At 40.7% G+C, this 26,240-nt stretch overlaps 2 protein-coding genes across 14 annotated transcripts; one reads left to right on the top strand and one right to left on the bottom strand.

Annotated features, from left to right (window-relative positions):
* Positions 1-1,201: 1,201 nt before the first annotated feature.
* LOC103709697 (cation/H(+) antiporter 15) lies at positions 1,202-18,329 on the top strand. Of its 13 annotated transcripts, none has more exons than XR_015974537.1 (17): positions 1,202-1,481; positions 2,503-2,630; positions 2,855-2,987; positions 3,496-3,652; positions 3,810-3,888; positions 6,007-6,047; positions 6,182-6,298; positions 6,448-6,528; positions 8,979-9,041; positions 9,222-9,273; positions 9,902-9,976; positions 11,441-11,488; positions 11,679-11,714; positions 11,816-11,890; positions 12,604-12,701; positions 15,463-16,521; positions 16,791-18,157. XR_015974537.1 is itself a non-coding variant. In XM_088713967.1 (17 exons), the coding sequence occupies exons 13-17, from the start codon at positions 11,701-11,703 to the stop codon at positions 18,030-18,032; spliced, it is 2,514 nt and encodes an 837-aa protein (XP_088570093.1). In that variant the 5' UTR covers positions 1,272-1,481; positions 2,503-2,630; positions 2,855-2,987; positions 3,477-3,652; positions 3,810-3,888; positions 6,007-6,047; positions 6,182-6,298; positions 6,448-6,528; positions 8,979-9,041; positions 9,222-9,273; positions 9,902-9,976; positions 11,441-11,488; positions 11,679-11,700; the 3' UTR covers positions 18,033-18,329. The 13 variants fall into 13 exon arrangements, 11 of the variants coding, with proteins under 11 accessions (XP_088570099.1, XP_088570100.1, XP_088570098.1 ...); XM_088713967.1 differs by having other exon boundaries at positions 1,272-1,481; positions 3,477-3,652; positions 15,437-16,521; positions 16,791-18,329; XM_088713973.1 differs by lacking the exon at positions 16,791-18,157 and having other exon boundaries at positions 15,463-16,612.
* Positions 18,330-18,905: 576 nt separating this feature from the next.
* On the bottom strand, positions 18,906-20,974 carry LOC103709696 (protein SKU5 SIMILAR 14-like). Its single transcript, XM_008795165.4, has 3 exons — positions 20,733-20,974; positions 19,500-20,612; positions 18,906-19,310 (listed from the first exon to the last, which is right to left on the bottom strand). Exons 1-3 carry the CDS (start codon positions 20,972-20,974, stop codon positions 19,013-19,015), a joined length of 1,653 nt encoding a protein of 550 aa, XP_008793387.2. The 3' UTR covers positions 18,906-19,012.
* Positions 20,975-26,240: the final 5,266 nt, after the last annotated feature.

The raw sequence follows: 26,240 nt of genomic DNA, 5'->3' as shown, positions 1-26,240 counted from the left end.
TAAATAAAAAAATTCAGTGCATCTTTTTTCTTCTTTATTAAGCGATACATACTTATCGGCTTTCTGATACATGCCATAAGTTTCTTTGATACACACATAGTAGCAACCTAATATATGCCTCCAAATAAATCGATATATAGCTCCTATAATATGCTGTTCACCAATATATAGTATATAGCTAGTCGACACACACCCGACAATATAGTTATCCAATATATTAATACACGCATTTAGGTAAATCGATACATAATTTTCAGAAGAAAGAGAGAAAAAGACTCGAGAGGAGAAGGAAGTCCGTATGAATGGAAGAGATGACTTGATATGAAAGATGATAGAATGAGAGGCTTGATGAGGAAGAAAAAGAATGAGGATGGTCCCTTTTAGCACTCGCATTTTTTTTTCTTTTATTTTTTTTAAGTTAGAGGCCTTCGTTAGTAAATTTTTTTTTATTTAACATTTAGATTTTTTTTAAAAATAGATGCAAGAGAAAATATATAATTTTTTTTTTTCCCCTAAGATGTCCGCCCCATATAATTTTTTTTCTTAACCCAAAATGCTAGTCTTTGGTGTTCATCGTGTTGTAGCTATCCTTACCAGAAGGGACGGTAGAAAATTTTTTATCCTTTCGGACCTGGGACCGGCCATTTAACGCCGGGCCGGGCTGTATCTTTGGTGCAAAAGAAGGATTCATCTACCTTCGCGCGAATCAACCGTTGGATCATCGACTGATTGCTTTAAAAGCTGTGCAAGCGGATGAGTAAGGGTTTGTATCGCTTTGAGAGCTGTGCTGTTTCTAGTTCTGACTCTAACGGAAATGGATCGAGACGGTAAATTTGTGCAAACGAAGGTGAATCCTTCTTTGGCTCGAAGGATACAACCCGGTCCTTTTAACAGCTCCCACCGACCTTGCCGTAAAAGCGAAAGCAAAAGGCCACCTTCCATTCAACGGTGCACGGGAATAGGGTTGCAGGAAATTGGGACATTGCGGCGCCCGCCACCGACTACGATGCCGAGCACCACCTCGTATCCTTACCCTCAAACCTTTCACGGCGACTCCCAAAAAGGCCTCACTCTACGAAAGCGGAAAAGATTCGATTAATCTCACCGCAAGTATTCACGATAGCGCCACAGACGGGAGCACGCTAGTCACGTGCCAGGTCCCATCTAACGCTCCGTGCCCTTTGCTCTCCTCCGGTGTTTATAACAATACCGACCGTGTCCGGCACCGATCGATGCCCTGCCGAAGCGTTCGCCGCCATCGCGTTGCGATTAGGAAGAGAGAAGAAGGGATTTTGACTTCCGGCGATCGGGTCCGGCGGCAATGGCATTGGCGGAGGGATTGGTGCCGATCACCAGGGCCTTTCTCGCCCGCTATTACGACAAGTGCCCCCTCCCTCCGCTCTCCGACGACGTCCCCCGACTAACCGCCGAGCTCCGGGGCTTCGTCGACGGCCTCTTGAGGGAACTCGCCCCCACCTTTGGTGAGTTCTTTCTTTCTTTCTTTCGATCGAAGAACTTCTTTTTCTTTATTTTTGTTCGGATTTGGGAGCTTTGGAAGGTGATTCTGGTGGAAACGAAGTGATTTCTTGCGTTGAATAATTGCAACTTCCTGCTAGGATCTTTAATTTTTTTTGGTTTTCTATGGAATTTGGTTGTCAAGATTTCATTCTGGTGAGTGAGCGAGACTAAATCGGAGAGTAATTGTAGCTTCTCTAACAGTTTTTAAAAAGGGTGGGTTTTTTGCGTGTGGTTTTCCCAGAAATTCAAGAATCAAGATTTTGTTCATATCGGTCATGGCAAAAGTTGATCTTTTGCCTTTTTAAATTTTTTGTTAGTGTTGGGATGAAGTTCAAAACGTTTCATCTGCATTGCTTATAGACTTGCTAACATGTTCCAGACCCTTTCGCAAGAACTAAACTGTTGGCAGATTAGGGGAATTCCCAAGAGTGAGACGGACATGAAACACGTCAGGATCTATTGGAAGGAATATGGGAAGAATTTCGTGATTTCTAGAAACCCAGATGTCCATGCCACTTATAAACATTTGTTTGAATATTGATATTATTGCGTGTTAGATACTAGGGATTCTCCTCAACTGTAGGGTTTTTTATTTTTTGGCGAAATCTGTCAGAAGTATGCCATTCTTGAGTCTCTGTTCCTGCACGTCCATCTTACCAAGTTATGGATTATGGCAGAAGAGAAACACAGCTAAATCATGTTCTAGAGTGAGCAGCTTATTCGATAGAAGTTCAGACAGTTACAGAAGTAATGCGTCAAATTCCTTTATGTGGAAGGCAACTCACTTCCATTTCTACTTTACCTCTAATTTGTTCTTCATTTAGTTAATTCAAATTGTTAATATTACCGTCTTTTTTGTTTTGATATTATTATGGTAACTTAAATACTGTAATTTAAAATAATAGCATTTTTGTTCTTAGAAAGTTTGAGCAGCAATTTGCTTTGTTGCATATAATTACACATGTTCTCCTTTTGATTCTGAAGGTGAGGAATTAGTGGTGAATGAAGCCAACCGTGAACCTCCCCATAAAATTGATGAGAACTTGTGGAAGAACAGAGAACACATTGAAGAAATTCTGTTTTTGCTCGAGGATTCTCATCGACCAAGATCGGTATGACTTCAATAGTTCAATTTATCTTTTATTTTCAGATTTATACTTCATGTTCGCATCAAATGATTCTGATAATGAAACGGCTTTCAAATGTCCAAGTTTCTAGTGCTTTCATCCTTTAAAGCTTTTGCTTTGCAGTATTATCTATTTTTTTAATGCTTTCTGTAGACATAGTTCAGTAAAACTTCAAACAAATTCAATTTGTTTGTTATGAATGTATGTAGCTTCAAGAAAAAGCGACGCCTGAAGATATGGATATTGCTGCTGTCTTTGGAGATATTGAAGCCAAGTTTAAAACTAGTTTGAAGACACTGGAGGCATTCCAACTAAGAAATGCTGACAATATATTTAGTACAGGTGGCTTTTTAATGACCTGTTTGTAACTATCTTTTTTAATCTGGAAGCATGCGTTATAACAAAGCACTTACATTTGTTGGCCCAGGGATTCTTAGGATTGTTCTCATTTAATTCAATTGATCAGGGGTCAATCAATGATTCACAAATCTTGCCATTGACTAACTGTGCAAAATGGTTGTATGTTTGGGATTCATGCCACGATTGTGGACTCTAATGCAATTTCTGTGTATATCTCTTATGCTTGTTCTCAGAGAAGATAAATTAATTGCTACTTAGGAGACCTGTTCAGTTTATCAGCTAAGGAAACCTGATAAACTAATAAATTAATTGCCACTTAGGAAATCGGTTCAGTTTATTGGGGAAGATAAGTTAATTGCTCTTTCTGTCTATATCTCTTATGCTTGTTCTCAGGGAAGATAAATTATTTGCAACTTAGGAAACCTGTTCAGTTTATCAGCACTTGCTAAGATACTTTCTTGAATTGATCAGGTGGTCTGTAAATTTGCAGTTATGACCTACATGCCCCAAGACTTTCGAGGCTCTCTCATTAGGCAGCAAAGAGAGCGCTCAGAGAAAAATAGGCAAGCTGAGATTGATGCTTTGGTTAATTCTGGTGGAAGCATACGTGATCGATATGCTTTACTGTGGAAGCAGCAAATGGAGAGGTGTGCTTTTCTTTTGCTTTACAACCCCCCCCCCCCCCCCCCCAACCACCACCACAAAAAAAAAAGCAATGATTCATCATCTTGAATATATGAAATTAAATGCACAATCTGGATGTATTTATATTCTTGATTTATTGAATTTGCGTTGCCCTCCCAGACGGAGACAATTGGCTCAGCTTGGTTCAGCAGCAGGTGTATACAAGGCGCTTGTTAAATACTTGGTTGGGGTACCACAGGTGTGTCATGCATAGATTTTCAGAAGCTTGTTATCATCTTGCCATTTTGCTATGTGTATTGGTTCATTGTTTATCAGGCGACCTGTTTTGAGTGTTATTGTTAACATATATTAGGATGCAAAATAGAGCAACAAATGGCTTGCCACTATCTCATACTGCTGCACAGATCGTATGGATTTGTCAGGATTTACTTTGCATTCACTACAAGTGCTTCTATGCTACTGTATAATGACTAAATTAATTGTTATTGAATAAAAAATCAGCTTCTACAGGTAGATTGATGACTACCTTTTCTTGCGACTCTTATCCACTTATTCTCTGGTCTTTGCATATGCAATCTATGAATTAGCACCCTGGGCTCTGAATATTAGCAAGCAGGCTTCTTGGTTCAGTTGTAAAAGATATCTTTATACTCTATTATGTGTTTATGCACGTTTTGTATATACTTATGCATGTACATGTGCCAAAGTCCCATGTATTTGATACGAACATTTTGTTGTTTACACTGGCTATTGCTCTATTAGTAAGCAGCAGCAGAAGCACAAGTTATTAGAGTTTATAGATATTAGTTATGGGGTAAATACAAAATTTTCAATTGGGATTTCAGCAGGCCATATAAAGTGGAGAAGTGCTTTTGCAATCATTGGATGCCTTGAAAATAACAAAAAAAAAAGAAATTACTAGATTTTATAGATATGAGCTGTGAGGCAGATAAGAATTTTTCAAATGAGATTTCAGCAAGTCATATCAAGTGGTGAAGTGCTTTTGTAATCATTAGATGCCTTTGGAACAACTTATTGGATTTTGTAGATATTGCTGGACAAATAAGAATTTTTCAATGGGATTTCAGCAGGTTGTATAAAGCTGAGAAGTGTTTTTGCAATCATTAGATGCCTTTAAATCTATCAGAAGACAGAATTTAGTTTAAAGGCCAACTATTACATTTAAATGAACATTACAAGTTTACAACAAACACGTGATGTTGAGGTAGACATGTTATAACTAAAATATACAGGTATATTAATCAATTATAAGTTGAAATCTGGGGTTGCACTTGTAGAGACAAAGTAATATGCATTGGATATAGATGGCATGATCATGTGCATCAAAGATTAAGGAGGTCCCAGTAACAAGAGGGATTCTCTTTTGTATGGAAGGGTAAGGAGAGAGGAGGAATGCAGCTTGCAGGGCTGGGTTAAAAACAAGTGTGTCAATGTCGGGAGAAACTGAGAACATACACAAATGCAAAACATAACCAATGAGATAATTCAAGTTGGTTAAGTTCATGGTAAGATCAAATCATCGATTTGTTAATTGTTTTTCAATATGGTTGAACCATGTATCTTTTCTAGATATTTTCTTACTACTATAAATCTTTCCAATGTTCTGACAGCTGTCTTTCTTTTCTAATCGGAACAAAGCTATGTGCAATGCATTTTTATTATTAGTTGTGTTCTGGTACAGGGTAAAAAGATATCAGATTTATAAGCTTTGAATATTTAAAACTGAAAAAAGTTGAGTGTAACTCTCGATTCTTATCTTTAGTCAAAAAGCCTTATCCCACTTATATGGGGAGTACAGATCATATACTAAAGTTCGATAATATGTTATAACTGATTTTAGCCTGACATCTAACTCAAAGATTTGGTGCCAAGTTCTTGGTTAAAGCATCTTAGGTGGGTAGGGTTACCGGCTATGCAAACTGAGCTAAAGCAATTGGATGGTCAAGTTCCCACTGTTTTTTGAATGAGACTGAATTATGAGGGAGAGGGAAAACTTTGATTTATGGCACAATGTTTGTCTTCACAAATTATAAGCCAAAGAGTACAATGAAAAAAAGATATATAGCTTCGAGTATTGTTCTTGAACTTTTACTAATTCAGATTGCAGTTTTCTATATTCTATGTGAGCTATCTAGTTTCAAACTTGCAATAAAAAGAAAAAGAAAAGAAATTGAATGTGGCACTCATTTACTGCTAATCTTAAATGTGGTACTTTGTTTCTTTGTATTTATTTCGTGTTAAAAGAAGAAATGATATGAATTTTCATGAGTTTTTATAGTCCCAAGTCCCAACTGTCTGCTAGTAAATCATGCGATCTCTCTCCTCTTTCTTGCAGGTTTTATTAGATTTCTTACGACAGATCAACGATGATAAGGGGTATTTTTACTTTCTCCTGAACTGGCTGAGCCCTTTATCATTAATGTGTATCCTCTGTATTTTCTCTGTAGAGCATCCACATGGATTGTGTCTTATATCTTATTCATTTTACTGTGAATTATATTTCATTTTAGACCCATGGAAGAACAACGACACCGTTATGGACCACCTTTGTATAGCCTTACAAAAATGGTGCTCTCTATTAGACTGTTTCTGCTTCTTTCCTGGGGGCGTTTTGAGTCAAGAAAACTGTGAGATAACTTTCGTCCTTTAATTGCTCTTTCCATTCCCACTGTATACCAAAAGTTTCTAGGTGCTATATATAGTACATTTTCATACCAGTTTCTTTCATCAGTTTGTTTTGCTTAGTATTACTTTTCCTCCATGTCATGTTGAACAGAGAGATGGATCAAGTATCTATCATACAGCAAGCCGTGCATGTCTACACCTCTGAGCTTGAGAAATTCATCAAATTTATAGGGTACCTACCATTACATTAATCTTCTTTAGAAATTTTAATTCCTGTTTTTATTAAAAAAATTTCATGCAGTGTTCAATTATTGGAAGTTGCTATTGTGTTCCTGTATCAACAAATTCCATCCTTATGCGCTTGTTATGCTGAGCAATTTTAGAAATGCAATTTAGTAATTATTAACAAGTAGTATTGGTGAAAATGTTGAGCTTGTAGTAACTCATAAACTTAGCCGTGTTGAGTTACACAGAAATATGACATTATCTTTTGTTAATTTTAGCTATAACAGTAATCATTCATTTTATTATTATTTAATTAATTATGTCTACATATGTCTACCTAGCCTTTCCATTATATTGATGCATTCATAAAGAAAAAAAATGTTTTGGTTTCATAGAATTTGTTACTTCTCAGTTGCTCCTTAATCTGGCAGCTTGTATGGTGCCAATTGAAAACAAATTGTGGGATACCCAGACGTCAACCATATACCTTTTTATGTGTGGTTTCCATTATGTTGATGCATTCATAGAGAAAAAATGTTCTAGTTTCATAGAATTTGTTACTTCTCAGTTGCTCCTTAATCTGGCAGCTCATATGGTGCCAATTAAAAAGAAATTGTGGGAGACCTAGACGTCAACCATGTAGCTTTTTTATGTGCGGTTTCTGTGTCACAATGGCACCATTCATTAATTGATGCTCACTTTTCTTGTTACTGTAATTAGTGCAGCTCAACCTTCATTGTTTGCATCATGTTTAGGTGGCCTACAAAATATAGAATCTGCAGTTTAGTTCCTATGTCTTTCCAACTTCTGTTATTAATGAAATATTAAATACCAAACAACTTAGGCTTCATTTACGTAAATGGGATAACTTAGATATGATAGTGATTTAATGGATGAAGCCATAGAAATTTCTAGATGAATTGAGGAACTAGGTGATATCAATCCCCATACGATTTATATAGTTGCAGGACTGTGTTAGTTGGATCCTTCTACCAGGCTGAGGTACCAAACCCTGACATATATAGTCAGGGTGCCAGTTCTTGTATAATTGAAGAATCCTGATTTTGTAGTAAAGTACCATAATCTTAAAAAACCAATGTCAAAGAATTATTTTTTTTATATTCTGATAACCTTTTCCTAATTAGACTACTAAGATATATTTGTTTGCCTTGATGTATTGGTTTTATGGATTTATGCATTAATTGCTTGACTACTTTTATGAGACACGCTTCTTATATGGTTTTGTAAAAAAGGTGCATGTAGCCTTTTCTTGAATATCATTATTATTAATATTACAAAGCATTTTAAATTTTATTAGTTAATTGTTAATATGGACCAAACCTATCCATACATATGTGATAGTATGTCCTAATTTGTACAGTCAAGTTGTAGAGTCCTATATTTGGGAGTTTGGAGAGGTATGAAACCTTGTATTACTGCACTAGAATATGAGCAACTTAAGGATGACATCAACATCTGCACTAGAGTGTGAGCAACTTAAGACTTACTTGCACCTAATCAATCTTCTTGAAGATAATTTAAATAGGATTGCCTAATTTATGATGCAAAATTAAATGTAAGAGCTCTTGATATATTGCCTTTCATTTGTAGCGGAGCTGATATTAGTCATACATATGATTTATCTTATACATAAGACAACATTGTTTTATATACAGAAAAACACGTACAGATTTCTATTAACATGTTCTGTGTGAGCCTTAAATATTTGTCTTTTTTCCTATTACCAAAAAGTTCTTGTAAATTTCTACTGCTTTGCTGTTCTTGTATCACTCTTGGGATCTATTGCAAGTTCATGCATCTGTGAAGCTGCCCATTATGTGCGAGAGCTTCATTTTATGAAATGGAATATTATGAAATTGTTGGCGTTATTTATCTTCCTATCCTTTGAAAAGCTGCTAAGAGCATGTCGGCCTTCATAAGGCCAACTCCAAACATTTGAAACAAGTTTTGATGGTTGTGGCCATGGTTGTTATTGAGCATCTCATTTTACAAAGGAAGTAAGTGATATCATTTAGAGTTCCTCTGCTTTTATCTGAGTTTTGTACTTAATCTTCCCTAATTTGCTTAACAATAGTAACATGATTTCACGATGTAGTTCCAACGCTTGTTTCTAATATTGTTAGCATTTATATTTCTGATGGTTATCAACATTATGGATGCCTTATGTATTTTGAAAATTGCTTATAGAGTTATTAGGATTTGTAGTGTATTGTTGTTCCTAAGCATGGTGCACAAGCTCATGGTGTATAAGTGCAGATTCAGCAAATTAGTGTACTTCTGAGTTGTATTAGTAGCTTTTCTGTGTTTACTGAGATATCCATATATTTTGATGAGGTTTATTCAGAATATTATTTAATTATTTAAAATACTATGCATGACACAACTTAATTCTACTTTTGCATGAGATTTCTGTGAAAATAAGTGTGCCTATTGCAGTGAGGTGTTTGCAAATTCTCCATTCTTAATATCAGCAGAGGATGCAGGTGCTGCTGAATCAAGGTACAGTATCCCTCCGCCAATAGTATTAAGGTTGCACTTATTCCCCACTATGGCACAAATATGCTCAATGTTTTTTTTCCTTTTTTTTGGGGGGGGGGGGGGGGTGCGTAGGGGTAGGCTAATGAATATTGTCAGTCTTCAATTTTCATGGTTGATCCCTTTTTATTAATGTTTTTGCAGGAAAAGTGATGAATACAAAGAAACCATGATTCCTCCAGGAAAAACACATGAGGTATGACCTGATAGCAAGGTGCATGCATCTTTCACAGCCAAGTATATTTTATGAACTTTTTCTTTTTACTCAAAAATTTCTCCCTTCATGAAATTGGAGGTGATGCCCAGAGTCTGAGAGAACACTTTAATCAAATAATCATGTTTAGTTGCTGAGAAAGATATATTTACTAGTTTTATAAAATCAACTTAGGGGTTCTGGGAGTTGCTGATATATCAAAAATCTTTGTTTTGTTATGCATATTGCAATTTTCGACAACAACATCGTTGACCGTTTTGCTTGGTTTCCATTCATACATCTTTATTAGCTTTGAACTTTTTGTAGCAGCTTATGGACTTGTGGGCTGTGATCAGGATTGCACCAAGATTTCCAATCCCAGAATTGCGAAAAGCCATGTAGGGCTATAATGTCAGGCTATCATATGAAAGACGGACACTAATAAGCTACCAATATCAAATTGCAAAAATCTTTTTCCTTTTTTTAGCCAAATCACTATTAGTGTGTGAATGCCTCTGATCTGCTTGACCCTAGGACAAAAATTATCCTGTAAAAGTAAAAAAGTAGTGATTCTTCTTGGAGCAAGATAATAGTGTCACTTCTCACGTCTATTGTTTGTTTTCTTTTCCAGGTTATTTTGACAGTTGAATCTGTAAATTCGTATATTGCTTGGGATTTTGCTTTGATACAAGGGACACTTAGCCTGGTAATATCAGAAACTCCAAGTGAAGTGGTCTACAGTATATTCTTTATAAATCTCAGCATTTTGTCTTTGTTTTCAAATAAACCAAACTCCAGCTAACACAGGCATACAAAAAGTTGGATTTGTTGTTTATGATTTGTTGGTACTTGTTACTGCAAAGAACTTACAAAAAGATTGGTCTTATATATTCGAGCTCAAAGAAACACTCTTGAAGGATTTACTGATAACTTTATATATTTAGGTGGCATGATGCACCTCAATTTTCTCGAAGGGATTAAGGAAAACATTATTATCTAAATATATCTATTATGTAGTAATTCCTTGCAGTATGTAGTTAAATCATTACTGTTAAGCCAGGTCCCGACTGTTGGATTAAGGTTTCAATAATGGTGTTATTCCATTATAACTGACTTATCATCCTCTTAATCCCTCTTATGTCATAAACAACACCATTCAAATCACCTTCCTTGTGCAAGATTAACAATCAGCTACACAATCTCCTCTCTTTCTCAGAGTTCACACCCACCATCCTTCTTTCTTTCTTTCATGTGAAACTGGCAGCCACCCATCTGCCCTGCATGTGAAATCATTTGCTCCCCCAATCTCTGCTTACCTGACACTACCAGGTCCCCTACTCATGCAACTTTAAGTGTAGATTATACCATCCATTAGCATCGATGTCATGTAGACACACATCATTTCTCTCTTATATGCATGCTTCAAACTCAACACCACTGATTTATATGTATGGCCTAAGATAGTTGAAAGATTTAAGTTATGAAAATTGAAGTAATCATGAATCTACCAGATCATCGTAATACAAGAACAAATTTCCAGCATAACCTGATTTTAATGGTCTTATTCAGAATCAAACTAAAATTGCCCAAAGCAGAGCAAAATTTATATATACTTCTATTAGTAGGCTTGAACTGTGGTTAAGCCACTTTAGATAACGGAGATCACCTTTGAGATGTTCAGTTAATGTGTTTTAAAGTCTTTGCGTCCATACCACCATTGCAGTGACAAGACAAAATTCACATTTTATCACCAATCACCATGCCTTTCTTCGAGAAATACCATCACCATGCCTTCAGATGCATGCTTTGACATCAGTTCAAATGTTTCACCGCATGAACCCATATGGAGTCTTGGACATTTTTTCCTATTAGAAACTTCAATGCCTGAGGTTTTGAAGGGCAAAAATTTTCTAAGTCATAGTAGTAGTGCTGATTGAATCTTTATATTTCTTTTTAAATTCTTAAACAGTTGGTTGCAAGAGGACAGGTAGACAGAAACTTTTTTGGTTTTATTGTCTTAAAAGCTCACATTTTTTGTTGACACATTTTCATTTCTCTTAACCCATCGATCTGGTTCTGAGTTGGTGTACCATCCAACTTGTCCACTGCACCAACTTCTTTCTTTCTTTTAACATGGAAGAATAAATACTATTTGTTTTTCCATTTACAGGATATTGGTTTTCGTGTGGAGTATGTTAGCCCCTCAGGAGAGATAACAGTAAGTTTCATTTTACACCACAGCAATACTATCCATCTGCCAAACAAACTTTTTTTATTCATTATACCTCGAATTTTTTGGTTCCTGTGGGATTCAAATGTTTTACAATGTGCTTCACCTAGAATAGGTTGATTTTTGTTTTCATATATGGGTGGTTTGCTGCATCTGCTGATTGATTAAAATTCTGCAGATGATCTTACCCTATCAACGTTATGAGTCTGACCAAGTGAGTTGATGCTGGCATTTGTTATTTGTCAGGTGATTTAAGAATATCCTTTTTGTTGCCTTTGAGTTGTCAGTTTTATCTGTATTGTTTTCTTCTTACAGGGAAATTTCTGCACAATCTTGGCCGGATCCTACAAACTCATATGGGATAATTCCTATTCGACATTTTTCAAAAAGGTATCAGAGCTTCAGCAGTTAGCTACTTATCTTGATGCTTATGTGCTATGATGTGTTTTGTTAAGTTACACATCCAAAAAGAAGGCAGGATACAGTGCTTTTAGGGCTTTAGATTTTTCAAAATGCCAACATAGTTAGCTAAATTATAATTGGAAGACATGGACCTGAAAAAGGTGTTAAATGTGTTAGGATCTAGAACAACAGTTACATAGCTCCCTTATCAGGCTAGGGCAACATGTTGGGCCCCTATGGGGAAGAAGGGCATCCATGGTTTGTCGCAGATCCTGCTTTTCCCCTTTTGCAGGATAATGGGTTAAACTACTCCTTATTTACTATTCTTTGATGTAAACTACTATACACATTTAGGTGGAATAGTTTACTCCAGATTAAAATGAAAAAGTAGGTCTATGTACTTTTTTTTTTAAAAAAAAAGAATACTTTTGGAGTAAAGTGGACTGCAAAATAGCATTGGTGGGTTAAAGTTGAGGTAGCAAGTTGAAAGGGTCTTATTCCATCTTTTAGCTGCAAGGCAAATGCAGCGTTAGTAGCCAAAGCTTGCACTTGCCCGAGTTGTGATAAAAGTGGCGAAAACCAAATTCAGACTCGGAAAAAGCAACAGAGACTTAGTAGGTTGCATCAGAATTTGGGCACATGAAAAACTTATGCGATATCAGATAGATTTTTGATATTTCTTCTCCCTTCAATGTTGACAGAGCTTGCGGTACAAGGTGGATGCTATACCCCCTGTTGTGGAATCGCCGCAGCTTCTTGCTGAATCAGGATAAATTCATCTTTCTGAACAGCTGGAGAGGTACTCTATTAAACCACTCCTTGATGCTATAATCCAATTCTTTTTGCACTATTTCTTTGTACCCTGGATTGAAATATATGAATCACCAATCTTGGGGTTGAGACTTTATTGCTATGTCAGCAAAATCTGTATTCTGTATGCATGTGTACTTTTGTCCCCACTCACCAATGAACTTTGTGTACATAAATTTAAGTCATGACATTGATATTATCTTCTTCCATGCACTTCATTTGGACATGTTATTCGGAATTCTGATCGGATCCCTCCATGAGCATTTCTACATTATCTCCAATTAGCTCTATAAATGATGTTTTGCTATTATAGAAGTTACTAAATGGTGATGGTTTCAGTCTAACATCCTTCTGCCCAGCTTCATCTTGTTGGGAAGAGTGATGAAAGGACCAACTTTTTACTTACAAGCTGACAGAACCAAGAATGCGATGATCGGTCATTTCTTTCATCAAGGCATGCATTCACTGATGGTTATCCCATTTAGGTAGTGCATTTACTGTAATCTTCTGCACCAGATCGATCAAACCTACCAGATTTTATAAAATTCTGTTTTGCTTCCAAAATGGTTGTTCTGTGGAAAAAAAAAATGTATGTCTGAATCACCCTTATTAGGCCATTTGACACAACTACTACTGCGGTAACTCACCATAATCCCCCAGATTCCTTAACATATAGCATGAACCTCAGGCTGCAACCCACCCACCAGTCATCACATCCTCATCCTGTAAAGTTCCACACATGCATTATACCTGATCGGAATAGCAGTGTGCATGAATGAAATGAATGAATAGAACTAAATCAAAGGGCAACAGCATGATGCCATGGTTTTAAAAATCCAGACCTGACCAACTACTTCAACTGTTTAAACGACGGACCTGCTAGATTTGCAAAACTGGTAAACCATCGATCATCTCTCGGGTCGACTGCCAGTCAATCAGACTTAATCTAATCTCAACTAAATCTCAGTATCTCACCTCTGGGATATCCATGAAAAAACAAAGGTGAGTTGTCTAAAATTTTTGTTTCATGTAGCCTACCATCCATGAATGTAGCCTCTTTTACTAATCCCGGTTGTGTAGAATTGGAATTCATCCCTTTTGGTACTAGGCTCAGCATCGGTATCACCCCATCACTGTGTTGGCCCGGTACATTAGGAGCTGATTCATGTATTGATAATACTGATAATTGGTATAGTATGATGTACCATGGTTTCTACCGGTGTGATTAGAAACTGGTATAACAACGAAAATTCTTAGCTTTATCGAATTATTTTAGCAGGTTATAATGTGCTGGCGTGTCCATTTTACGAATTCCTGCCTCTAAAGAGAAACTGGGAAGATGGGAGGGGAAGCAGGTAGAGCAGCCTAAATATGGCGTGGCCTTTAGTCTCTCAATGGGCATCAAGTTTCCATGCCGTTCCCCATACGAGTTGGAGATATTTTGGAGGGTGAGAAGAAGACAGCTTGTAGAATAAACAGTTGAATTCGTTGGAGATTCATCACAGTCGAATTCAAACTGACGTGCAATTTTGAAAAGCTTTCGAACATTGGAAAGATTGAACTTTTCCAAATATCCAGGCGGACCTCCCGATGACTTTGGTATAACTGGGACTAAAAATTAGAGCCCGGTCCAAGGATGGCCCGTTAAGTTTTCCAATAACCAACAAGCCTTGCGGTTAAAATCCTACGTCCCATGCATCGCACCATTCACCGAGGGTGATTCATGAAAGACGAGTGCGATGCATGGGGGTCGTGGGACCTTAACCACCCTCCTTCCTTTGCCGTTAGGCAAAGCATTGCAATCCTAACAAGCTATGACCTGGATCTGTTCCTTAATTAGGTGTTTAGGTGGCAGCATCGATCATCGGCACCACAGAATCAAAAATAGTGAAGTCAGTTCAACTTGGGTCAAATTCCCTTATAATCTTCATTCATTTTTAGTTGTTCTCCACACGCCTTTCCCCAAGCCTGCGTTTCTCGTTGTTAATTTGCAGAGGACATTTAGAAGGCGGAAGTCTTTTTTGGAAGGATGGACGAGGTAAAAGATACGTATTGCTATTCGCCGGAATCCATCGGAACCCCTGGAATATGGGGAGTAAATGTTTTCGACTACATGCTTCCTGTCTTTCTTGGTCAATTGCTTCTGGTGATCTTAATAACCCGAGTCGTGTACTTCCTTCTTAAGCCGCTCCGGCAGCCCAAAGTCATCGCTGAGATTATTGTAAGTCTTTCTAATTTTTTTCACTCTAAAAGAACTCACAAGTAGGTCAGCCCTCGGTGGTGCTTGCTACCGAACGAGAGAATATATGACCACTTCCTCCTCTCGAAGAAGTGGGTTTCTCGCCCGATCTTTGGTAAAAATCCTTCAAAGACCATAACTTAAGTGCTTCCCTGGAGGCAGCAGCATTGGCAACACCAGCTTTGATGGTTCATGAATCGTTTTCGGGGGTGGTTGTTACTATTTAGACATTTGCTTTTCCTTCCAGTAATGCTATGTGGTTCTACTCAATCACCACATGAAAATGGATTGGTGTGATTCAGAGAGGATGACGAAATCGCAAAGTCAGCTGCTAAACCAAACAGTAGATCCTAGTTTGGCCAAAAATTATTCTAATATCTTGAGCAATGATGCGAGTCTAGCTATTTTATTTTTATTTATTTATTTATTTATTTATTTTTTCTGAAAAGAATTGAACTTGTGATCATGACCCCGTGAAACATAAGTATCGGGTGTTCATTTTGGCGAGCAGGCGGGCATGTTGTTGGGCCCATCATTTCTTGGGAGTTTCTTCACCGAGGCGTTTGATCTGATGCCAGACCAGAACTACGTGCTAATGGACACGGCGGCCAACTTCGCCCTGACGTATTACATGTTCATGGTGGCCGTCGAGCTGGACGTGCGCGCCATCCGGGGGATGGGGAGGAAGGTGCTCATCATCACGGTGGTGGGCATGGTGCTTGCCTTGGTCGTCAGCTTCACCTCAGCCCACGGCCTCGGCCTCCGCCCCGACATCGTGATCAAAATTCCCGGCTTCTCCGATCCCCCGGCCAAACTCCGCAACGACAAGAAGGTGCTCCCTTTCCTCCTCTTCTTCAGCCTCGCCATCTCCGTCACCGGCTTGCCGGTCCTCGCCCGTATCATCACCGAGATCAAGCTCCTCAACTCGCCGCTCGGGCCCCTCTCCATGGGCTCCGCCATCCTCAACGACTTGGTTGCCTGGATCCTGCTCGCCGTCACGCTGGCCGCCACCGGCGGCAAGGACGGCAAGCCGGTCTCGCCGCTGGTGCCGCTCTGGGTCACCCTGGTGGGTGCCGCATTCGTGCTCGCTTGCTTCCACGTGGTCCGGCCGGCCATCGCGAGGATGGCTAGGCGGACGCCGGAGGGCGAACGGATGAGCGACTTCCAGCTCGGGATCATCCTGGCCGGCGTGCCGGCGGCCGGGTTCCTGTCCGACCTCATCGGGATCCACAGCATCTTCGGCAGCTTCATCTACGGGCTGGCCGTGCCCAATGGCCCGCTTACCGAGCATTTGATCGAGCGGATGGAGCCGTTCCTGTCGAACATGCTGCTGCCGCTCTTCTTCGCCAACAGCGGGTTCAGGACCAACATCTACACCATCCTGCCGTTGTGGGCCATCACCAGCTTCGCCCTCGTCGTCGTCCTCGCCACCTTAGCCAAGGTGGTCGGCACCATACTCGTTGCCATGGCCTATTCCATGTCCTTCCGCGACAGCTTAGCGCTCGGCTTCCTCATGAGCGTCAAGGGCCCCGTCGAGATGATCATCCTCAACGTCGCCATCGATAAAAAAGTTGGTCCTTTCTTTCTTAGTTCTTTTGATTTTTTTTTTTTAACCCGGTTTTTTGTAATTTACTCTTTATGCACAGTTAAATTTTTCTATCTTAATTTTATACTTTGCATGTTCATAACGCAAAAAGAAAAAAAGAAAAAAAAAACACCAGATGGTTATCGAAAGCAAGAGTTCAAAACTAAAATGCCTAACCCATATTCATCATCATCATCATCATCATCATCATCATAATAATAATAATTACGACGTGAGCCCTTCGTAATTTGCAGGTTCTTAGGGGGGATATGTTCGCAGTGATACTCGTAACATCAATAATAACGACGGCGTTGGTAACGCCGGTGGTGACGATGGCGTACATCAAGCCATCGAAGCCGCTCGCGGTGTACCGGCGCCGGAACATTCAGGGGGCGAGGCCGGACATGGAGCTCCGGATGCTGGCCTGCGTCCACAACACCCGCCACGTCCACTCCCTCACGCGCCTCCTCGACGTCTCCAACCCTTCCAAGCGCTCCCCCATCTTCGTCTGCGCCCTCCACCTCGTCGATCTCGCCGGAGGTCGTGTCTCCTCCATGCTCGTCATGCACCCCTCCGCCCGCAACCCCCACTACGGCCGCCTCCACCGCCCCGCCCTCCCCTCCGACCAGGCCCAGTCCGAGAGCATCCTCACCGCCATCGATGGCTATGAGCAGCACTCCACCGGCGTCTCCTTCCAGCCCCTCACCGCCTTTTCCCCGCCCGCCACCATGCACGAGGACGTCTGCAGCGTCGCCGAGGAGCGCCACGCCTCCTTCATCGTCCTTCCCTTCCACAAGCACATGACCGTCGACGGCGACATGGAGGAGGTCGGCAGCTCCGCCGTCCGCCCCGTCAACCTCAACGTCCTCGCCAACGCCCCCTGCTCCGTCGCCATGCTCGTCGACCGCGGCCTCGGCACCGGCGCCGCCGCTCTCTTCCCCGGCGCCCACCGCGCCTCCCACCACGTCGCCGTCGTCTTCATCGGCGGGCCCGACGACCGCGAGGCGCTCGCCTACGCGTGGCGCATGGCGGAGCATCCGGCGATCGTCCTCACCGTCATCCGCTTCATCGAGGCAGCCCCGCCGTCCCGGTTGCAGTCGATGTCATCGGTGACCGACGAGGAGAGCACCTCGGCGCTCTTGGCCGACGCCGAGCTGGAAAAGGGGCGGGACGAGGAGGCGTTGGACGGGTTCCGGCTTCGGTTCATGAGCGACGAGTCGGTGGTGTTCGCGGAGAAGGTGGCGAGAAACAGCGAGGAGACCGTGGCGGCGCTGCGCGCGATGGGGGGCAGCTACGACCTCTACTTGGTGGGGAGGGGCCACCGGAGGAAGTCGGCGCTGACGGCGGGGCTGGAGGAGTGGAGCGAGTTCCCGGAGCTGGGGCCGATCGGGGACCTGCTGGTCTCGTCGGACTTCGGGGTTAAGGTATCGGTCCTGGTGGTGCAGCAGTACGTGGAGAACACCGGCCCTCTATCGCAGCCAGAGGCGCGACAGTAAGCGAGCAACGACAACCACCTGCCGCGGCCGAGCGGCTTCAACTCCGACTGCGACGGCGCCTGACCTGAGAGCTTCAGTTCCAGCAAATCTTGACTAAAATTTCACTATTAATGCAGAAAAATCTTCAGCTTGAATACGGGCAGGCCAAAGGTCTTGGGGCTACCGGAGTTTTGCATACTTTATATCCCAACAAGAGGTGCCGTTTCGAGCTCCTGTTGGATTCTCTGTCATAGTTTCTCCTTTTCTCCATCAAGGTTTTATAACTTAATTCTTCGAGATATATAATGTTTTGTAAATGAATTATATTGCTTTTGCTTATCATAGGCTATTCTTGGAGCTTCATCCAATTGGGCACAAATCTCAATTGGATTATATTGGAGGATAATTAATTACGGATCTCTGATATTTTGGTATGTTAACCTCTCACAATGTAGATATAGATGTATGCTCTGGTCCTCTAACGTAAGGTGATACGTGCAGTGATTTAAATAAAACGTCTAATGGAATAATCAACACAAAAATTCATCAACCGATTATCTTCCACAGCTGACTAGATTAGAATTAATTTGTTGCTACGGAAAGGACAAGCTCGATCTCTTCCAAGGAAAAGAAAAAAAAAATGAAAGCCTTACGGAGGTTAATAACCCACTGAAACAAACTTCTGCAGCAAAGGCAACATAAATGAAAACTTAGCCTAAAAAATTACATACAAAAAATCAAAGTAAAAACGTCTCCAATAAGCTTGGGAGAGTGTCGATAGAATTAGCAGCAGTACGACCAGCGAACTACACAAGAAGGCGACGGCCCAAAAAGAAGCCACTTATTCGTCCCTCTAAACTCCCTTTGATCGCATCCTCCCCCCAACTCTCTCTCGCGGTCTGCGACAAGGACCAATTTAAGAACCCCTTCCCATCCCACCCCTTGATAGCAGAGGAAGGAAGGATCAGGTGCCATGGAATGTGATCAGCAAGGCCCGGCGTTTAGGCGTAAGGCGGCGGCTTTGGCAGGTTGACGACGTTACCGCAGAGCAGGGAGTTCTCTGGAATGTTATACTCATCCCTCAGCGACCGCTCCGGCGAGATCACGCTGATATAGAGCTGCTGCCCCAAGTATTGCTTGTCCCAGATCATCGTCCTCAGGTTCCACATTCCGGCGTTGTCGAATGTCAGCATTATCGCCGACCATGACTTCGGGTACACCTGAACCGTGTGCCGGCTCACTGCATCGAGAAGGTTGTAGGTTCTTCTTTTCTCGGGCGACCATTCCCCGTGTCCCATTCTGCATGTATTTATTATTATTGTTATTTAAAAGAATATGTATTAGATCAAGAATTTAAGTACCAGCAGCATATTATATCATTATAAATTATAATCTCAAGTTGAGTTGATTGCCATGGCATGAAATGGCACGGTATGATAAGGTAATTTCTTTCTTTTTTTCTTTTACTTAAGAATGGAGCAAACTTACCCAGCAGGGAAGAAGGAGTAGCCATCGAGGTGATAAGAATGGATGCTTCTCTCGGGGTTCTCGAGGATGATCTCGATGAACGTTCGGAAGGTGCACTTGATAACGTTGGGTGCAATGACGATGGGGGATTTGTCTGCCGGGGGCTCATCGCCGATGATGTTGTACTTGAATTCCTTGTCGGTGATGCCGTAGTACTCGGAGAGCTTCAGCGGGGTGGCGGGGTTCTCATGGGAGACGCCATTGAGAGCATAGCGGCGCTTGCCGTTGACGAGGCCGGTGCTGCCACGGAGCCTGATGGTGCGGGTGATGTTGATGCTGCCATAGTGGTAGGAGCCCTGGGGATTGGGGCGGGCGGCGCTGGCGGTGAGGTTCCAGCGGAAGGAACGCCACTGGTTGAAGGACCAGGCCCAGCCGGAGGGGGACGGCGGCAGGTCGGGGGACGGTGGCATGTTGGAGCCGGCGTAGCGGATGATGGCGGTGCCGCCGCAGTTGTACTTGGTGAAGCGGGTGGAGATGACCATGTAGTAGTCGCCGGGCTGCTGGTCGGCGGTGACGAACACCGAGAAGCACTGGCCGGTGTGGAGGTCCAAGGAGTCGTAGACGTTCTGAATGGTGTGGGAGCCCTCCATCTCGACTAGCCGTAGCTTGTGCTTCTGGATGCGGAGGTTGAGGGAGGTCTTGATGCCGACGTTGCAGACGCGGTAGCGGTAGGTCTTGCCGGCCTCCATGGTGAACATCGGTGGCTCGTCCTTTCCGGAGGCGTCCTTGCCGTGTTTTCCATTGATGAGGACGCCGGCGGGGCGACCGATGCCGCGGCCTCTGTCAAGGAGGCGGGCCAGCACCTTGTGGCTCTTGGTATACCAGTCACCGGCCAGGACGTTGAACTCGTCGGCCGGGTCGGCGTAGGGGACCGGGATGAGGAGCCGGCTGTGGACGCGGAGCATGCCGATGCCGCCGGCCACCTTATGCATGCTGATGGAGGGGAAGTAGAAGAAGCTACCGATCTGGTCCTTGGGCTGGAAGTGGTACGTCCAGTTCTTGCCCGGCATTATGGGGCAGTTGGTTCCCGTCATCCCGTCCATCCACGAGTTCTTCCTATGCTGAATGCCATTCCTGTCATGCAAAATTTATATAATAAATATTGATTCAAATCGTTCATGCAAGCAATTAAGTGGTGTTCGTTGTTGTTGTGTTGGAAAGAGAGAGAGAGAGAAGAAGGGGGTGGCAGATAACCATGAGAGGAGGAAGGGCTCGTCGAGTTTGTTGAAGACATTGATGATGATGTTGTTGTTGGAAGTGCAGTTGATTTCGGGGCCGGGGAACTGGTTGTTGATGAGGATGACCTGCTGGGGAACACCCAGAGGCGAGATGGTGCCATAGGTGACGTTCCACGTAAAGAAGAGATACGGGTCCTCGGCCTGGACCATCGAGAGGCCGAGGAGGGCAAGTAGCACGACGAGCACCACTCGCAACATCTCTGTTGTCCGTTTCCCTCTCTCCCTCTGTTATCTAATTCAAAGATAGCAATGATATGGGCCTCGTTCTAGCTTGAGTTTGGGAAATGGTGGAAAAGGAAGAGGAGAAGGGCGCGCGGTGGAAGAAGAGAAGGGCAAGAAGAGAGCCCGGCTGTGTCTTTAGAACCTGGCTTCGCAATGGCTCCTTATTTATAAGAAACCCAGTAACTCCGAGTTCTTTAGAGAAGAAAGAGAGGGTGGCGGAGGGGTTTGGGCCACACGCCCGTTCAAAGCCTTGCGCTCCTTCACTCGTTCTCCGCGCTTGGCGTTCTTTCCCTCCCAACGGTTTTCCCCATTTGGGGAAGGGAGGGAAGGGGGGAGAACGAGGAGGGCGGAGGGAGAAGGGGTCGCGGGTCGCGCACCGCACAGGATCCCGGCTCTTTCCCTCGCGTTGGGGTCTTCCTTGTGGGCTTCGGGTCGCATCTTTTGCGCGAAGGAATGTTTCGTCTTCTTTCGCGATGGCAACTGTTGGATCGCACAATGACCCGTTGAGATCTGTGCAGATGGATTGAAGAGAGTGATTCAAGTGCTTCTGAGACCTCTGCAGAAGAAAGAGAAAAAAACAAAAAAGAAAAAAAAAGAGGAATGATCATTCGTTCGCATGAAAGATACAGCCCAAACCACTTTAGATTTTAAATAAAACTACGTACTAATATAAAAAAAGAAAAGAAAAGAAAAGAAAAATATAGAACTCACCGTATTACCTCAAACAACTTTCTAATTTTTGGAGGAGGTATGGCTCCATGAATGCGATAGTTCCGATCTATGTTTAACTTCAAATGAAAATCTCATTTTTGACTGATTTTTTAGACTATTTTTTAGTTAATGAGAGAATTATCACAAATAACCTTCTAGAAAACATGAATCCTGAAGTTAACACGAGTCAAATAGAAATCATGATTTCTTTTTCTACCACTTTGAAAACAATAAAAATTCGTTAAACCAGACAGCCAACATTGTTCATTTTCACACACCACATATGTGTAAATGCTCTCAATTTTTACATTCCTGCTTAATCTCTTTGAAGGGAGAGAAAAGAGAAGTGGATTAGGCAAGTGTACGTTGAATGTTCTAATCAATTTTCATTTGGATTAGCTTAAAATGGCTAATCATGTGCAGGTTCATAATTACTCATAATTCCTTACACTTGCCCAATATTATAGCAATTGGTTTTTTGATATCTTATTAGAGTGGATGATGGCTTTTCCCTATCCAAGTGCAATGGTCATGTACAACATCTCTTGTAAATAACCATACAAGAGATTTTATACCAACTAATGATCATGTACATCATCTCTTGTTGGTTGAGCATCGCTTTTACTTCAAGTAACTTCAAAAGAAATTTTCTTGCTTGGATTTGTCTTCACTTTGTGTGCGTTGTGGGTATGTGGATGTGGGATTAGTGAATATACCATTAAAATACATAGCATTAAAATTTTTTTGAGCACCATCCAGGATTTGATTCTGGATCTCCTCCAAATGCAAGTCTTCCACATGGCAAATGTCGGCTCACCATCATACTAGTAATTCTCATACATTGACACTAGAATAGCAGTAATTAGTGAATATACATCGGTGGATCTTCGACTCCTTGGTGGTGTGTGTTGAGCTCAGAGCCGCCTGAGAGGGCATCTCCTTTGCCCGACAGACACTGGGTGTGGACCGACTCATCCTCGAGGGCGATTGGGCAATGCTGATCGATTGGATCCAAGGCCGGGGCCGTGAAGACGAGGGTAGGCCGCTGCTCCTCGATATTCACAGACTACTGTAGGAGTGTGGTACCCATCAGGCCACATATATCTACAGAAAAACGAACGGTGCAGCTAATTGGGTTGCCTCCTATGCGGCCCACTATTTCGGAAGCTTCGTATAGATAGAGCATGATAGAATGTCGGGTTCTTTATCTGTTTTGTTGTTTTCTGATTTTGTTGGCCACATTTACACCCACAGAGTGTGAACTGCTGTTGTGCCAAAAAAAAAAAAAAAAAAGCCATTCAGCATAATGGGCAGGGATGGAATGGTCCAGGTCTACCTATTTAGTTGTTAGATAATGCCAATTTGGGTTAAAATTGAGGTGACTTGTTAATTTATTGGATTTCTTGTGAATCCAGTATAAGCTATGAAACCTTCAAACGTATTTGGCCATGTTGAGTTTCTTCGATTGTAACCTTATATGATTGTTTGATACGTGTAATGCGTGCAATTTGTTTGAAAGATACATAGCTACAATTCTGTTTATCAACATTATTTGAAAAAACTATGATATATAACATTCGTCATTTAGTCTTTTGTGTCTTTTTTTTCTTCTCTTCCATAATACTTGTAATTTGATTATGAATATATCTAGTCTGCAAAAAAAAAAAATAAAAAAATAGTCGTTTTCTTGTACGTATGGAGGTTGCATATACCAGTGCATAATCTTGAAGTACAAATCTTTTTTGCGCTTGTCTTTTGACAAGTGCCAAAAGGTCTATATCCTAGTGGTGGGACCAATGAGGGTGAACATGTAAATTTTTAACAAGGTATTTGAAAGTTTTTGATATACTTCTTCTCATGCATGTAGTTGTACAAAGTAGGCGGATGCTTAAAGTCAAAAAAAAAAAATGATGAATTTATGTAATTCATTCATATTTCATATGATAAATGAGAATGGTGTTCATTATGATTTAATGCTGTTGAAAAGATTTGACATCACTTGGACCATGTGAGGCCAACTTGACATGTAATAATTAGATAATCCTTTTATTAGCTGCATATAATTATTGGATTAAATCATTTTCAAAATAGCTATAAATAAATACATAATTTCGAGGAGAGACACATATATGAAATATGAAAGAGAGGTCTGAATGGAGAATAGATTGTAGAGTGGCACGCAACATAGATTGATTGTATTGGCCTAAGATCTAGAACAAATACCAAACAAAAAATAAAAAAAATGCTAGAAGAAAAATAATTGGGAGAGAAAAAAATATTTTATTAAAAAAATAATTCATACCAAAAGACTCTCTTACGTATCACCAAGTAGAACAACTCTCACTCTTTTCTCTCTCTCTTTTCTCACGCCACACACTAAAGAAGACACCAAAAGTGTCTTTAAATAGAGCATCATATGGGTGGAATATTTAATTTCTATTCAAATTTAAAAACTAACACCCACTAAACGATAAGGCTTGATAACCACTAAAGTATGAAGATAACTATTCTAAAAGTAATAGCTAAGTAGAATAAAACTAAAAATAAAATTCCAAAGTTATTAAAATTAATGACCAACTAAACAGGAATCCTAATAAGATTGGGACTTGGCAATGAATCTCAATGTTCCCTTTCATTGCGAAGTCCATGCCAATAATATTAAACTTGTCGATATCATGAAATGCCACAGCAGCCATTACCAATATTGCCGCAGTAACAACAATATGTAATAACTTGTCAAACTAATAATTGAATAATAAAACTCTTTCATTGGCTAGAACAATAATTAGTTGACGGCTCATCCTTTTTCGATGTATATATCGAAATTGATAATATTCTCCAACACTTCTTCTCAGTATTGGCTTAATGGTCACTATGTTGAGATTCTATAAAACGTCTAGTTTACGCTAATGAACATTAGTTGCCAGTTCCAATCAATGTGAGCATCGACCATTACCTCCACTTGAGTAGCTTTAAGTACCTACATATAGCTTGCTTTTACATACGAAATCAAATCCTCGTGCATAGAGCCTTCTAATAGCTCGAACTTTGGAGTAGCTTCAAAATTAATTGATGTACCAAAAACCTTATCGAATGCAAAGGCACAATATGAATCATCTCCATCAAGCATATCTTATTTCTACTTGATCTTTGAAACTACTTTAAAATTAGTCAGTATTTCAACCTCATGGCTGACTAAATCTCCATATAAAACATCCATATCTTGGATAGTTTTGACATAAAACTCTTCCACATTATTTAATTCCTTGGTTTGGGAATCTACGGACGGATCAACTACAACATCTTTTGACTCTTCCTAAGCAATTTCAAAATCAATTTATTTTTCAATCACATTCTCTTCTGAACTTGATATAACATCCACTTAATCAATCTCATCCTGCTCCAGATTCTTTGTTAGACTTTATTGATCCTTGAATTGATCAACTATACTATGCTCCGAGTCTTTCGAACTACGAACTAGTCTCTAACTGATTCAACTCTCCCTACTTCAAATCTTCATCATTAAACTAATTATGATCTTTTTCTAAATTTTTAGAAAAATCTGGAACTAAAATCCACTTTTCAGGCAACTTTAGTTTAAGATGTCTCACCTTGCTAGAGTTTGAGCGGATGGTCGCAAAAACATCCCATGCTTTCTTCAGCTCCTTTATATCCTGAATATGGAGATAATTTTTTCTATCAATTGAAACTTGATTAATCCACATTATCTTTCTAGATTTCATATTCCACTTTCCTCTCGCAACATCGTTATTGAGAGTATCTATCGGCATCGTCTTTAACTTATCTAAAATATTCTATAAATCTTGTTCTTTCAAATAAAAGTTGACAATAGCCTTTCAAATTAGAAAACAGTTATTGTTTAACTTAAGCAGAAAAGTAGTGTGGCAAAGCAGCTATATTGATGTCAATGAGGTTACGCATGTTGAACCTTTTGAGATAGAAGATAGTAGCATTAGACATGATGATTCACCTCTTAAATCATTAAATAAGAGTCCAGACACTTGCGCCACCGCACAATGAAAGATTGAATGTTCTTCAACCACGTCGGGCTACGAATACATGAACCACCAATGATCAAGTTATCGCTCCAAAAACTGTGCTTTAAAACCGCTCGACTACTCTTCAACCTCATTCTGATGCTATGTAGAATGGTATGCTACGTGGAATAAATCTGACCATGCCAACCCAAAACCTATACAAACACCAAACAAAAAATAGAAAAGAGATAAGGAAAAAAATAATAAGAAAAAAATATTTTATTAAAAAAAGAAGCTCCATAAAAGTGCTCCAACTTACTCCCTCGCTCTCTCTTTTTTCTCGTGCCGCGTACTAAAGAGACATTAAAAATAAATAGAGCATCGTAGGATGTTGGATTCCTATCCAAATTAAAAAATCAATACCCATTAAAAATAAGAGTCGGTAACCATTAAAGAATAAAAATAATTATTCTAAAAAAATATTAAAAAAAATAAAATTTAAAATAAAATTCAAAAACTATTAAAATTAAGAT

Source organism: Phoenix dactylifera, chromosome 17 (assembly GCF_051530095.1).
Source record: "Phoenix dactylifera cultivar Ajwa chromosome 17, Ajwa_hap1_PhDact_Kaust_v1.1, whole genome shotgun sequence".
Lineage (NCBI taxonomy): Eukaryota > Viridiplantae > Streptophyta > Magnoliopsida > Arecales > Arecaceae > Phoenix > Phoenix dactylifera.
The sequence above is the reverse complement of the archived record's forward strand: the minus strand, read 5'-3'. Positions and strand labels throughout refer to the sequence as shown.